This window comes from Sylvia atricapilla, chromosome 2 (assembly GCF_009819655.1).
Source record: "Sylvia atricapilla isolate bSylAtr1 chromosome 2, bSylAtr1.pri, whole genome shotgun sequence".
Classification (NCBI taxonomy): domain Eukaryota; kingdom Metazoa; phylum Chordata; class Aves; order Passeriformes; family Sylviidae; genus Sylvia; species Sylvia atricapilla.
The window spans coordinates 88,918,177-88,931,325 of record NC_089141.1 but is presented as its reverse complement, the minus strand read 5'-3'; the positions used below and the strand labels follow the sequence as shown (position 1 = coordinate 88,931,325).

Below are 13,149 nucleotides of genomic sequence, written 5' to 3'. Positions count from 1 at the left end.
AAAAGACTATAATGTAATAAAACTGCAATAAGATCTTACAGAAAAACAAAAATAAAACCAAACCAAAACACTAATAACCTCAGTGATTATGTACAAGACTGAAATATGGTGAATTTTCCTGCAGTTTAAAAGGTATGCATCTATTCTCATATCTTCCGCATTAACCTTCTGTGAAACTGTTAAGTGAAAACAGTAAATAATATTGAGAAAGAAAAAATGAACAGCAATAGGACTTGCTACTATTTTAAAAATACTGAATATGTCTGTTTACAATAAATAAATGGTTATGCAAACAAGCATATAAACAACCATATTTCATGAGTCATTGCATATTAGCAGCCATAATCATAATTTTCATATCTCCTTTGCTTTTAAGTCATCACCTCATATGCAGCCTTCTTTATTCTTTATGAGAATTAATTTGACAAAATAGGACTCCATCCTTACTGTCCAACTCCAAGGCAAAATTTCAACCCCCCTCAGTTTTGCAGCACCAGTAGTATCTCTTTTGAGGGGATTGCAAGGAGAGCTTTTACCCTATCTTCTCCCTCTTATTCATGTCATGCCAGGGGATTGTATAACCACCAAGAGGAAAGCAACTGGGATTATGTTATGCACATCCACCCCAAAACACACATAAAACAAACACTTCTCTGCCTCCGAGATGTGTTCCAGTTTTGTGCTATAAGCAAGACCTGTAAGACAGATGCTCTGAAGTTTACATTGACCTTGTGAAGCTTTGCATCATTCACCCCCAAGCAGGGGCACACAGCTATCCCACATGCTGCCGTAAACCTTGAACAGACTTTTCCATGTAGTCACGCCTTTAGCATGGGTCAGGTCCTGTGGTCTTCCATTTGCTCAAACACCCCATTGAAGCCAATGCTGGAAGGTCAACTTGCAAATGCCACCCTCTCTCTGTGTGGTGAATGGCTCCCATTGAACACACTGGGATTATTCATGTGAGTGAGTGACTACTAACAAGAGCAAAAGGAGCAAAATCTGGTCCTCATTAAGGACTGCTAATCTGAAAAACCCTCCTTCAGAGCAACTCTGCCAGTGAGAAGCTACATACGAAAGGCAATATAGCACCATTTGTCACTATATTTTAACACATAAAATACTGATTCTTTGTAGCATCAGTTAATTATCCAGGAATGACTACATGGAGGAGCTCTACCCCACCACAGTTAAGGAGCAAAGATAATCTTTTGCAACGAAACACAACTACCTAGATGGTTATTTGGAGGTTTTCGTAATAGAAGAAATTTCTCTGATCTGGGAGATTTAAAAAATCAAGGCTGGTTAAAAAAATAAAAATCAACCATATTTGATACCCAAGTATTTAATTACATGTTATCTTGAGTAACTACTAATGGGCTCTAATTACACAATCTTAGTTCATTGCTTTCGGAAACATTTATAGCCACTAGATAATGGGTAGATTTAAGTCAATATCTGAACAAATAGCCTGGAAAACACATCATTTCTTCCCAGATTGAGTTACTAGCGTGATTATCATCTGCCACCTGCTGGAAATAGCTGTGATAATGCAAGTGAGTTCCACAGCTGGAAGGTCTGGTCATTCACGGAACAAGCGGAAATGTCAAAGAACAAAAACATATTCCTTGTACCCAGGAGCTTATTCCTCTTGCACCCACTGGGAAAGTTCGATTTGCCAAAGAGGGATATTTGTGAGCATCCACAGAGAAGCCTTAACGTGACTTTGTTTAAACAAACAGAAATTAATTTGATATTGGGAATAACATTATCTGCCTGTATCTGGTCAGAAGCCAAGATATATAATCTGAAACTAATGCACCTAGTTAATCCCATCTCAGGCTGGCATATCTGGCTTGCCACTCACTCTTCTGGAAATGGCATGATTGCAGGCCCCTCTGCACCATCCCCACATTGTCTTCGAGTCTCTTTGAATGAGATTGACCACTCTGGCTTTATGGTGGCCCATAAAACCCTCAAGGACAACAAAGCCTGTCCATTTAAGACATCTGCTCCCAATCACAAAAAAAAAAAAAAAAAAAAAAAAAAGACAGTGTTTATATGCTGTATTCTTCAGAGCCAGAACCTTGTAACTTGCTTCCTCTGTGCCAGCAAACCAGAGTGAGTAACCCAAGTAAGCCAGAGGGTAAATCCAAAGGCAGCACTGCAGGACTGGCCTTCCTCTCTCCCTTCTGCAGAACAGGCTGAAGAGCAGCAGGACACACAGGTAAGACTAGCAGTTCTTGTCAGGGGGCTGGCTTATTGTGTCCCACTGGCTGATGACAGGACTAATTGTATTAGTGTGATTTTGCAATTGGCAGGTCTTCCCAAGCCAGTAGGGAGAATGACACAGGTGCCACTATATTAGCAATTCAGACCATTTTATTTAAACTAAAATCAAACCTAGGCCCTTAAGCAACCAATTTTTGCATGCCCAACAGGTTTAGAACATTGGCTCAGAGTTAGTGTTTAGATGGTTCTTGCATTCAGGGAAACAGTGCATTTTTCTGCATACCTTTCAATTATTTCTGAGGTCAAAAAAGTAGAATAAAAAAGGAAGATAGAGAATAAAAAATTAAGAAAGAGAATAAAAAAGAAAATTATTTTTGAAAGTTATCCAGGTCTGTGGGATAGAGTGGAAAACAAAACAAGGATACACATCCCAGGACTTAATAAAATCCTAATTCCTCATTTTCTCCACTAACTTGTTTAAGCCATTATAAAGCAACCAGCTGTTTATAGCAGTAGGAATTAATATCAGCCCTGAAAGCAATAAAAAAATCTAAAACACTGAGCCACACATTAGCAAGAATTAACACAGGCACGTACTGCCACATGCCTTTTGTGAAGAGGAAGGTCCAGGCTGCCACAGCACCATGTCTCACTGCAGTGTACAGCATTCCCTCCAGGAGCACTGGCCACAGCCCATGCACCCAGAACAATGTTTCTGTCAGCATTTGCTTTCAGTGGAATGCCTTTGTTGCTTCACCCTGCTTTGTCTGTTCTTAGAAGGCCGCTGTGATTCAGGCCCCCGAGTTTCCTCCTCTATACTGCTCTTTGGAGGTTGACACCTCTCATATAGCAACATGGTCCTTGCCTGCACTGGTAAGTGGCCTTTATTCCAGTCACAAATTTAGCTATGTCTCATGCAGACAAGTTGGCTGATTTACTCCTGTAAAGCTTGGCAAGGGTCTGATATAAGAAAATACCCAGAAGTAAAAAACCTGCCAGCCAAAGAATCAGCAACACCCTGCAGCCTGCACGCACAGAAGTCTGACACCTTCGCTGCAGCCATTGCTGCAGTGACATTTGTACCGGGAGGGACATATGGCTGACACTCACCCTCCCCTGGGAGCATATGGGGCTGCCAGGAAAATTCACCCAGCCCTCTGTCCCCAGACATGCTGGCCTCTGGCTACAGATCAGCTGCTCAGCAGCAACAGCCTACCCCACCCAAGTGCCTTCTCCATGACCAACACCAGAACAGGGAGGTTATCACCCAGAAAGTGTCCCTCTCCTCAGGCAAAGTGAGGGACAGGGCTCTGGCCTTACCTCTGTGTAACTACTCTGTGTCATTCATCCACACATGAGAAGGCTGAGACCAGCCTTCCCCAGAAAGCTAAGGACTGCTGCACAAGCAAACAGACCTCAGTGCACGAGTTCAGTCAATTGCTCAACAGTTGTGTCCTGCCCTGTCCTCTCCCTCTGTGTCCTCCTCCCACGTTAAAACCACTCAGGAACATTAGCTGTCAGTGCTAGTCTTCTTGGCAATTTTTCTGGAGATCAAGGAAATCGTGTATTTTAGTAAAAATAGTCCAAAAGTTTTTAAATTGGGTAGGTGGATATAAATATGTATAGATAAACAGAACTCTGTGATTATAACAATGTTTGTCCCTTCCTCTTCCTCCCTTCCCACCCCCTTTCCCTTCTCTCAATTTCTAAGACAATAAGTGGGAAACAACCTCTTTTTTTTCCCCTAGCCAAAAATTAATTCTTGCTCAAAACTTCCAGAAGGGGTCAAGTCTAAAGGAAGCATCTGGTCAATCTGGTTTTGTACTGCAGCAGGAGCCATAGCCCCGACATCCCCTCGCTCTGCACCACTCGGCACTGCAAGCACTTGTGCCACTCTGGGGAGGCTTTGCTCACACTCATGCATGAGGGCACCCTTGGTGTGACTGCAGGCACCTCTTTCATGGAAGCCCCTAGGTATTCTGCATGCACAGACAGTGCACATCCCACTCATCCCAGGCTGCCAGTTGCGTTTTTTATCCCGAGTACAGATGGACTCTCCAGCTACTGAGTTGGGTCATTTGCTCATGAGTTATCTGATAAGGGGGTGTGCTTGCAGGGGCACAGTCACAGCATGGGATCTTAGCATGTAACACACTCAACTGACCAAATAATAATTTGGCTTCTCTCAGCATCTTAAACGCACATCCAGGAACAGGCAACAAATGAAGGCAGACTGGCCTTGATCCTCAAACACACCCAGAAGTGGCTCCCATCCTGTGGTTCAGCCTGTGCATATGTTCAAAGTCAGTTAGTGTAAAACACTTCATAAAACAAACTAAGAAATTGCCACAACTTTAAAATAGTCAGGAAAGCTGTCAAAAAAAAAAAAAAAAAAAAAAAAAAAAAAAACAGGACATATTTTCCTCTTCATACCTACAGAAAAGCCTTAGAAAATGTACATTCAACATCTTGCATTTTCTTAGTAAATATACCAAGTTGACAGCAAAACGAAAAACATGAAAAAGGCATTTCTGGTCATGGTGAGCTACAGTATACCTCCAAACATATGATCTCTATGGGGTGTGCAATGGCAGAAGAAGCATTTTTAAAACTTTTTCTGTAACTGGTCAGTAAATATGAGCAGTTAATGTAGCTAACAGTTCCTGAGTCAGCCCAAGCTCTTAGGCTGGCAAAGGGGGTGGGAGAGGAAAGGGCATCGACTCACTAATTTGCAGCACAGTAGGAAGTAACTCAGGAATCAAATTCCTAGCAGCAATACCACCTGCAGAGCTTACAGCCCTATATATTTTATGAAGAGGATTGCTTAAAAATCAGACCAAAACAAAAGTGAGATTAAAAAGCAAACCCAGAAACCTATGAGAGCCACAGGGTGCTGAGATCTCCAATGAGAAGCTGAGCACACTCCAAGGTTAACAGGTTGACTAAGTAGTCTGGTATTGACTACCTTGCTCTTATGCTGCAGAAAACACATTTCTCTCTGCTGTGTGTGAAAGCTAAATGTATTTGTGTCTTAATACATAGTGAAAATGCATTTTTTGCAAAACTAAAAATATTCTTACATTTATTATCTACTCATTTCTCATCTGTTCTTTAGCAAGTACCTTTTGCTATTAAGAAATTACATGCAAGTCCAGTCTGCAGCTTTTTAAGGATGCTTCAGAAGACTGTTTTGACTAAACAGTGAAGCACCATTCTAAAGAATTTCCTACCATAGCTCTAAATTTAGAAGTGCAATTAGAACTAGAGGTAGGACCTATTGTCCCTGTCTTCCATCACCATCTTCTGATAGAAAAGACCTGCTGGATCTTAGGTAACTCAGCATGAAGACAACCATTGGAATGGCTGAGGTGGTTTTTTTTCTTATGTCAAAATAAAACAAAACCCAGAAATGCCAATTCCCCCCAGAACCCTGTTTAGGGTGCACAGTTTTTGAGGGTAGAAAGAGAATAGGCAACCAAGAAGAAAGTTTAAAGCCACTTCCCTTCACAGAATTTAGTTGAGAAGCAGCTGGGAGTCCATGCCAAGTGATTTCAATTTCTTATTGGGCCAAGTTTCCATCAATCTGAGAGACAATGTTTTTTCTTATATTTTAAAGGCTTCATCAAAATCAGCAAAAAGATAATGATGTCCTTCAGATCAGTCCATAACAGATTATTAAACATATAGCATTTAAAAGACCAAGGCCAAGGCCCTGCCAAGCACTTTTATTTGTTGAAGAGCAAAATATAATTGTGTTATGTGCACAGTCCAATTTTTTATATGTATTTGAAAAAAATGCACTTAAATTCTGTACTCTTTATTATTTTAATTGACATTCTCCCCATCCTTCTTTTATATTAACAAGAAATTAAGAACACAAACAGTGGGGAAAAAATCCACTCTTCATTTCCTTCCATCATTTGTCTGAAAATAAGAGTATTTGCCTTACAGCTCAAAATTAGTAGGTATCAAGATTTTAATTATATGTCTGCTTCTCTTGTTTAAGCTCCATTTCACACCAAGTGTAATAAAAATCAGTAATTCCTATAATCAACATTACTTCAATCACTGATATGAAAAAGATAATCAAGATACTTATTAAAAAGAGCACTGGCCCTGATTCTGGGTTGGGTAATTGTGTGATAGAGGTGTTGCTGCATCCACATGAAACACTGTGTAAGATCAACCTGCACAAACAGTCTTGTAGTAAAAAGGAATATCCTCTGATTCATCTTTAAACAGATCAATTCTCGTTAGTGAATTTTGGTATAATTTGTCAAAGGTTCCCTCCCTTCTTCCCAGTACTCTTACATAAATGTGCATTAATCTACCTGTTTTATAAGACCTATGGCAGCTGCAAGTTGTAATTCAAGTCTTCTCCTTAGGAACTAAGGACCTAATAAAGAAAATGCATGAACCAAAAGCAAAACTTCTTTAGCAGTCTGCCAGACCCAGCTTCAGGGTGCTCCATATCATGAGGACAGAAACCTCAAATGATCTGTCAGCTCAAAGTCATCTTTGGAGGAGATCAAGCTGATCTTGAATGAGGAGGAGATTTTTTATTTTTGAGCATGCTTGAGGAAACATCTTTGCCCATTCACTTTTCTGCCAAATAATGCCCAAGAAGAATGAAAGCCAAGGTGGTCCTGGATGAGAACCAGCAGTCAGCTTGGTAAATGGCTTTTGGAAGTCTGTTTCTCTGTTTTTCTTAGCAGTCAGATATTAAGCTGATAAATAAAGGTGAAAAGGCTATTAAACCCCAGAACTATTTCAGTATGAACACATTTGCCCTGGCTTTTGAAAAGAGCATTTTTAATCAATGAAATAAATGTTTTTAAAAATGTATTGCAGAGAAAATAAGCACACTGTGGGTTTGTTCAGACCATTACTGAAGTGTGCTGTGCAATTCAAGACTCAGTAAATGTAGCCCCTTGTGCAGTCCTTTACATACTTGTATGAATTATTCGTAGAATCATAGGTTGGTTTGGGTTGGAAGGGACATTAAAGATTGCCTGGTTCCAACCCCCCCGCCATGGGCTTACACCACTGTCTTTCCTTCACTGTGAGAAGCAGAGCTGGTTTGTGAAGTATAACTGGTAATCTATGTAATGTATGAATAAAATACCCTTTGCTATAACATTCAGTTCTTGTTTTCTATTCGTTACATGTATTGTTTGAAATGCTACCACCAGCTATTCATTCCTTTTCTGAGCAGCGATGCCATGACAACCCCCACGTGACTGGCTACAAGCATACCACAGGTCTCCAGGGCTTTGCTTTAGAAAAGACTCAGATTTGTGTTACTCACACTTCTTTTTTTTTTTTTTTTTTTTTTTTTTAAATAGCCCAATTTCAGAGATGCTTTATTTTGTGGAAGATGCATCAAGCCTACCTGTCAATTTTACCATGTGGCAACAACTATATCAGCTAAAATGGGACAAAGCAAAGTGTGAAGAACTCAAGAAAAGGTTGGGTACAACTGTTTGATAAAGAGCATGTTCTTAAAGTCTTCATTAAAGAATATGCTTACTCAAAAGGACTACACCATCTCTCTTTTCATTCTTAATGTGTTGTGAAAGCTACTGATGAGCAATAAGGTAGAAAATACATGTTTTGAGAATATCCAGCACATAGATGTATAGCTTTTGTGTCCATTTAGGGTATCATAATGATTTTCACCAAACTTAGAAGTGAAAAAGATTTGATTAGTCATTTGCTCCAAATCAGTAATAATGCAGGACTGTACCCTCTTCAAAATGCATAAGCAGTGAATAACATCAGTGATGATTCAACTCCATTGCTACCTTAGGAAGACTGTATCACAATACAATTAGCTTTAATACGAAGAAAAAGTTCTTCATTATTTCCAGACTGGGTCAGCTTCATTAGCTGTGTAAAAATATCTTCCTTCCTTCCTTCCTTCCTTCCTTCCATTGTTCCCCTAATTTGACTTGCAGGTGGAAAAAAGTTAAAGATGAGGTAGAGAATGAATTTGACATATTTTCCTAACTAAATTGACAATATTGAAATAAATAAATTTCTTTCTGTATGAATCAGCCTCAAGAGGATCACTACTGTTTATAAGCATGGCTATTTAAACAGTGGCTCTTTTAAAGCAGGGAACTGATACCAGTGTAGCTGAAATACCCTCAGCATCCACTGTTCATACAGAACTCTCCTTTGTTCAGTGTATGGAGCAGTGTACTTCATATATGCATGAAAGGCCAAGAATAGAGGTTAGAGATCACCATGATATATACTGAAGAAATGTATTTATAGAGAACAAAATATTTTCCATGACTCAATTACTCTTGGACTAATTTCTGAGTGCAAGTGAAGAGACAGAATAACTATCATATTGAGTGAAGGATGGCTTAGAAAGTACAGAATTTTGTTTCTTATTATGGGGTTTACACCAAGCAGTGATTAACAAGGTCCCCAGTGACCAAAGAGTGGCCTTTTCAAGTGCCCCTGTGTTGCCATGCTGGTGCGTATAAATTCCCATGTTGGTTTCCCAGAAAATTCACCGTGCCTTCTCCTGGCACAAACACAGGCTTGCTGCAGTGAACAGCAGCTACCAGAGCAGAGGTACCTGCAGCTGTGGTACCTGGAGGCAGCAGGGCAATTTGGCAGGTTGTCCTGAATGACACCGCCCCCTGGGCTTTTAATCTATCAAGAGAGGCAGAAATTGCTCTGAGAAAACATAAGGGTCTCTCCTTGGTGATGTGAAGGAGCTCACTCAAAAACAAACTAACAAACAAAACAAAACAAAAACCAGAGCAAGAGAGAAAGGGGAGAAGAAAGCAAGGAAGAAAACAAGGTACATTTCTTGGAGAAGATCACTGAAAAGATGGCGATGTTTAGGAATAAGTTATCATTTTTTCCATGATGCAAAGGTACAAAAAAAGTCAGCATGTTTTTATGAGCCCAAGAGCAAATGTATCCAGTCTGAATAATCTTGCTATTTTACAGATAGTAAAAATGAAAAGAGAAAAAGTTACATCTCCTCTTTGCAACATTCTGCATAGAATTAAAAACAAAATGGTTCCAAAACCATCTGTAAAGTGATGCTACAGAAATAAGGGCGGGCCTATAAATGCCAGAGTTAACCTTTCAGTGTTGTGCATATAAGAACGAGACAGAAATTGTTCACAACAATTCCCAGACAACGAAATTGTATTGATATGAATTCTACAGAAGAAATCCAGTTTCTAAACCATCCTTTTGTTTTTCAAGTTTGAAACAGTTTGCATATCTACAAATTATGAGTTTGCATAAATATCATGTTTTATTCTTCACACTGGTGATTTGTACTGACTGGTAGAATAACAACCCTCTTTTACAAATTACATGTCTTCTTAAAGATATTTTTAAAATAACCTATTAGTATGATAATTAAAGGCACCTGAAGAATCAGAGAAGATAGCAGCAGAAGCCAAAACTCTCACAGCTTTGCCAAGTTTAGTTTTGCTATCCAGTAAAAGTCAGCTACTTAACATGATGGGATCTAGAAAGGATGCAGATGAGCCCTGTCATCATCCCATGAAAACAGTTGGAGTTGAGAGCAGTTTCCTTCTGGGATCCCACCTCCTCTGAGATGACTGCCACAAAAAAAAAAAAAACCCAGCTGAATGTTTTCACAGGAAGCCAAGCAGCTCAAGCAAACTTCAGACAAAGTTAGAAACTGCTAAACATTATCCCAGTCAATGCTGTAAATTATTCACTCTGTTCTAAAAGCAAGGAACCTGTCCTGGAAGTATGTACGACAAGTCTGTTATCAGGGATTCAAGCCTGATTTTTGGCTCATCACAAAGGTGCTTCAGAAAGAGACATGGAAGACTTCTGTTGCATTCAGGCAGTGCTTTGGTCATGTCCTACACTGAGGAGTTTGTGTTGGTGATGTGTTTGCTGCTTTTACTTGTCAGTCTCTTATTTTTTAAACAGCAACTATTTCTCTCTTCTTTACATATCACTGAGTCTGTCTGAGTTGGAACAGTTCAAATGTAAGTTATGAGAGAGGGAGAATATATTTCATGACAAAAATTCATTGTTTCAAGTGATCCAGTGTCACTCCCTGCAGAAGCCCACTCAGAGAGAAAGTGGTCTCCTCTCTGAATCTTCTCTTACTCTACTCCATTACTAGCTTTTCTTCCATGGGGTTTACTTAGTCCAACACAGCTCACGGATTATTCTTCTCCCTTATATGTTGCATGGCTGTGTAGGTCAGATGCAGATAAATATTATTATGCCACTAAACTACCCACTCCATCAGAATTATTAGGTCTACAATGTGCTCTTAATGATTGTTTTAAAACGCTAATAAGAAGAGACCTGGGAATACTTTCAACACAAGAAGTCCTTTTCCAGTATTCTTACTGCTCTGGCAGCATTCTAAATAAGTGTTTTGGAAGACCTGACTTATCTTAGGAGTACCTGGTGCTTTCTTACAGGAGTCTTTTTATTTCTACTGGTTGCCTAGTAAAAAATGCCTGCCTTCTCTTAGACAGTCATTTCTGTATCATATCAACACAACTGTAACCAGACTGTATGCATTTTCTGCATTTTTCCATCAAAAAGACGACTTTGCATCTCCAGCAGACTTTAGAACAATTTTCTTTAACGTTTTCATTTTCCACTACTCTCCTAGGCAAGTCTGGCTTTGCCGATACAATGAATCATGTGTTTAATAGTGTTACTGCTGGCTAATAGAACACAGGAATTTAAAGATCTCCCATAATGATATGGAAGAATATTTTCAAGGAGAAAGGATAAACATTTCATTACTGTTGCAGATCCAGACAGCAAAACCATTAGTGGACACGTGTCCCAACAACATACGGTCACAAACTTAAGGTATAATATTGAGTATTTCACTGGGCCTTCACATCTCCTCTCAAAGGAAATAAAGAGCCAAATAGATGGTCACAATTTCAGGGTCTCTTTTCCCCCTCAGTGAAGTGATTGTTACAACAGGACTATCAGGATCCATGAATAGCACATTCCCGGCAGCATTAAATGACTTCTTTTATCTTTATGATTATTGATGAAATCAGAGTTTCAGATTTACAAGTGCTAAAGGGTTCAAATAGCCTCCTAAAATGTATTTCTGCATAGCCAAGAAAATACCACTGCAAATAACAAGACTAGCCCAATCACCAAGGTACAGAGCAAAGAACTGAATAATACGATGTTAACATATTCAGAGCAGAAGAAGTAACAATGAGTGGCCTTGACTGGCAGTTATCCTTCAATATCTTCCTGCTCCCAAGAGACAAATTTTTAATAAAGGATGAGAATGGAAAATAAACCATTAGCTAATTATCTCTACTCACTTAAAGGAAACAACAATTAAAAAAAAAAACCCAACCACAAAACAAAACAAACGCCCCCCACACAAAAAAAACCCACAAACAAACAAAAAAAACCCCACCAAACATAAGCAAAGAGAAAATACATGCAGCTAAACCCTGTCAAAGACTTAATTTCTAACACAGTGCCCCCCAGGCAATGGGAACATAACCCATATAAGGACTTCAGAATTAATTTCCTTAAAATTGTTTATCATCTCACTGTGTGACATAATAATCCCCAGGCACCTTAAAACCATTTCACTAGCAAAACAATTCATTTCTTCCTCATGCATAAATTCACATGCTATATTAGGATCTGAGTTCAATTGCTGATGTTAATTTTTTTCCCATTACTGTAAAAGTAATTGCTTAAGTTCCTTTGAAAATGAAACACTGCATAACACACCCCCCCTACACACACACACAGAGGTTAACAACAAAAACACCAACAGAGACTGACTAGTCTTAGGCATGCTCCTTAGAACTGCAGGTCCTGATACCTCAAGGTGAGACTGGTTCTTTCTCATCCTCCTGATTACCATAATGCTGTAGAAAGAGGGGAGAAAAAATTTTTTTGCGATCTTCTGGTATCCAGTTCTTCTTTACAATCAACCTCCTCAGGCTTATTTTGCCTTGGGATGACTCAATGCACCAGTTTTAGGTACCTTTACACTACAGTGTGACCAGCATCTGGCCTGCTTTGGTTACATAACCCAGCAAACAAGGCATATGCACTAGATTTCCTCCAGAAACCTGCTACTCTAACATTAGCCACTCAAAAGTGTCAGATCTGGATGTGCAGGATTTACTATTTCTTTTGAATAGAGTTTGAAATATCTTTGGAGTGTCTAGAATCAAACATTGGGAAGGAAAGGATGGGAAAGGAAAAGACTGAATTAGTATGCTAAAAATAAGACTATTCCTTCAGCAGATCTGTTCCAAGAGCCTTTTGAGGATGAGAGGTTGAAGTCCAGCTATGAAAATTGTGTTTTCCCTGCTTTCTTCCATCTGGCCTCTCTCTGGTTATCTTCAACTCAGCCCTTCCAGAAAAGAGATTGTTGGACCTCAGATAAATGTATAAATAAGTTCTTCTGTTCACCTCTCCCCCATTTCTTCCCAATTCCCACAAGCACACTTGTGGATATGGATATGTGTTCTTTGAAAAACAACATGGTAACATCTTTTACAAATTAGAAAATACCTCAGGATGTCCAAAGAGATTCTCTCTCTTCCACTGGACTAGTTCCATTTTTATCCACTGTTGGCACAGTTAACTTTAGAGATTGAGATTATTAATACCTTCCATTTTAAAATCAAATTTTAAAAGGCTTAAAATTATGATAATGATGGAGAGAACTAGCTTATATTTCCTCATACATCTCTCTCCATTTGTTCATTACACCCAGTTGTTGCTTCTCTACTTCAACAGCCTGCAGTCCTTCCAGGATAAAAATGGCCTGCAACTGGATTTAATCCAAATTTCACTGATGTCAATGGAAAAGTTACTCTTTGATCCAAATCCCACCAAAGATAATGGAGGGAATCCCTCTGACTTCACAGAAATCTG

The 13,149-nt window shown here is 39.3% G+C and overlaps 1 protein-coding gene across 1 annotated transcript in view; it reads right to left on the bottom strand.

Moving 5' to 3' along the window:
- The window catches only part of RASA3 (RAS p21 protein activator 3), a 147,221-nt gene extending 135,160 nt beyond the window's left edge, over nt 1-12,061 (bottom strand). The window contains exon 1 of the mRNA XM_066313749.1: nt 12,043-12,061. Within this exon, the coding sequence (XP_066169846.1) occupies nt 12,043-12,055 (13 nt within the window). The 5' untranslated portion in view covers nt 12,056-12,061. The remainder of the gene's footprint in view (nt 1-12,042) is intronic.
- Nucleotides 12,062-13,149: the final 1,088 nt, after the last annotated feature.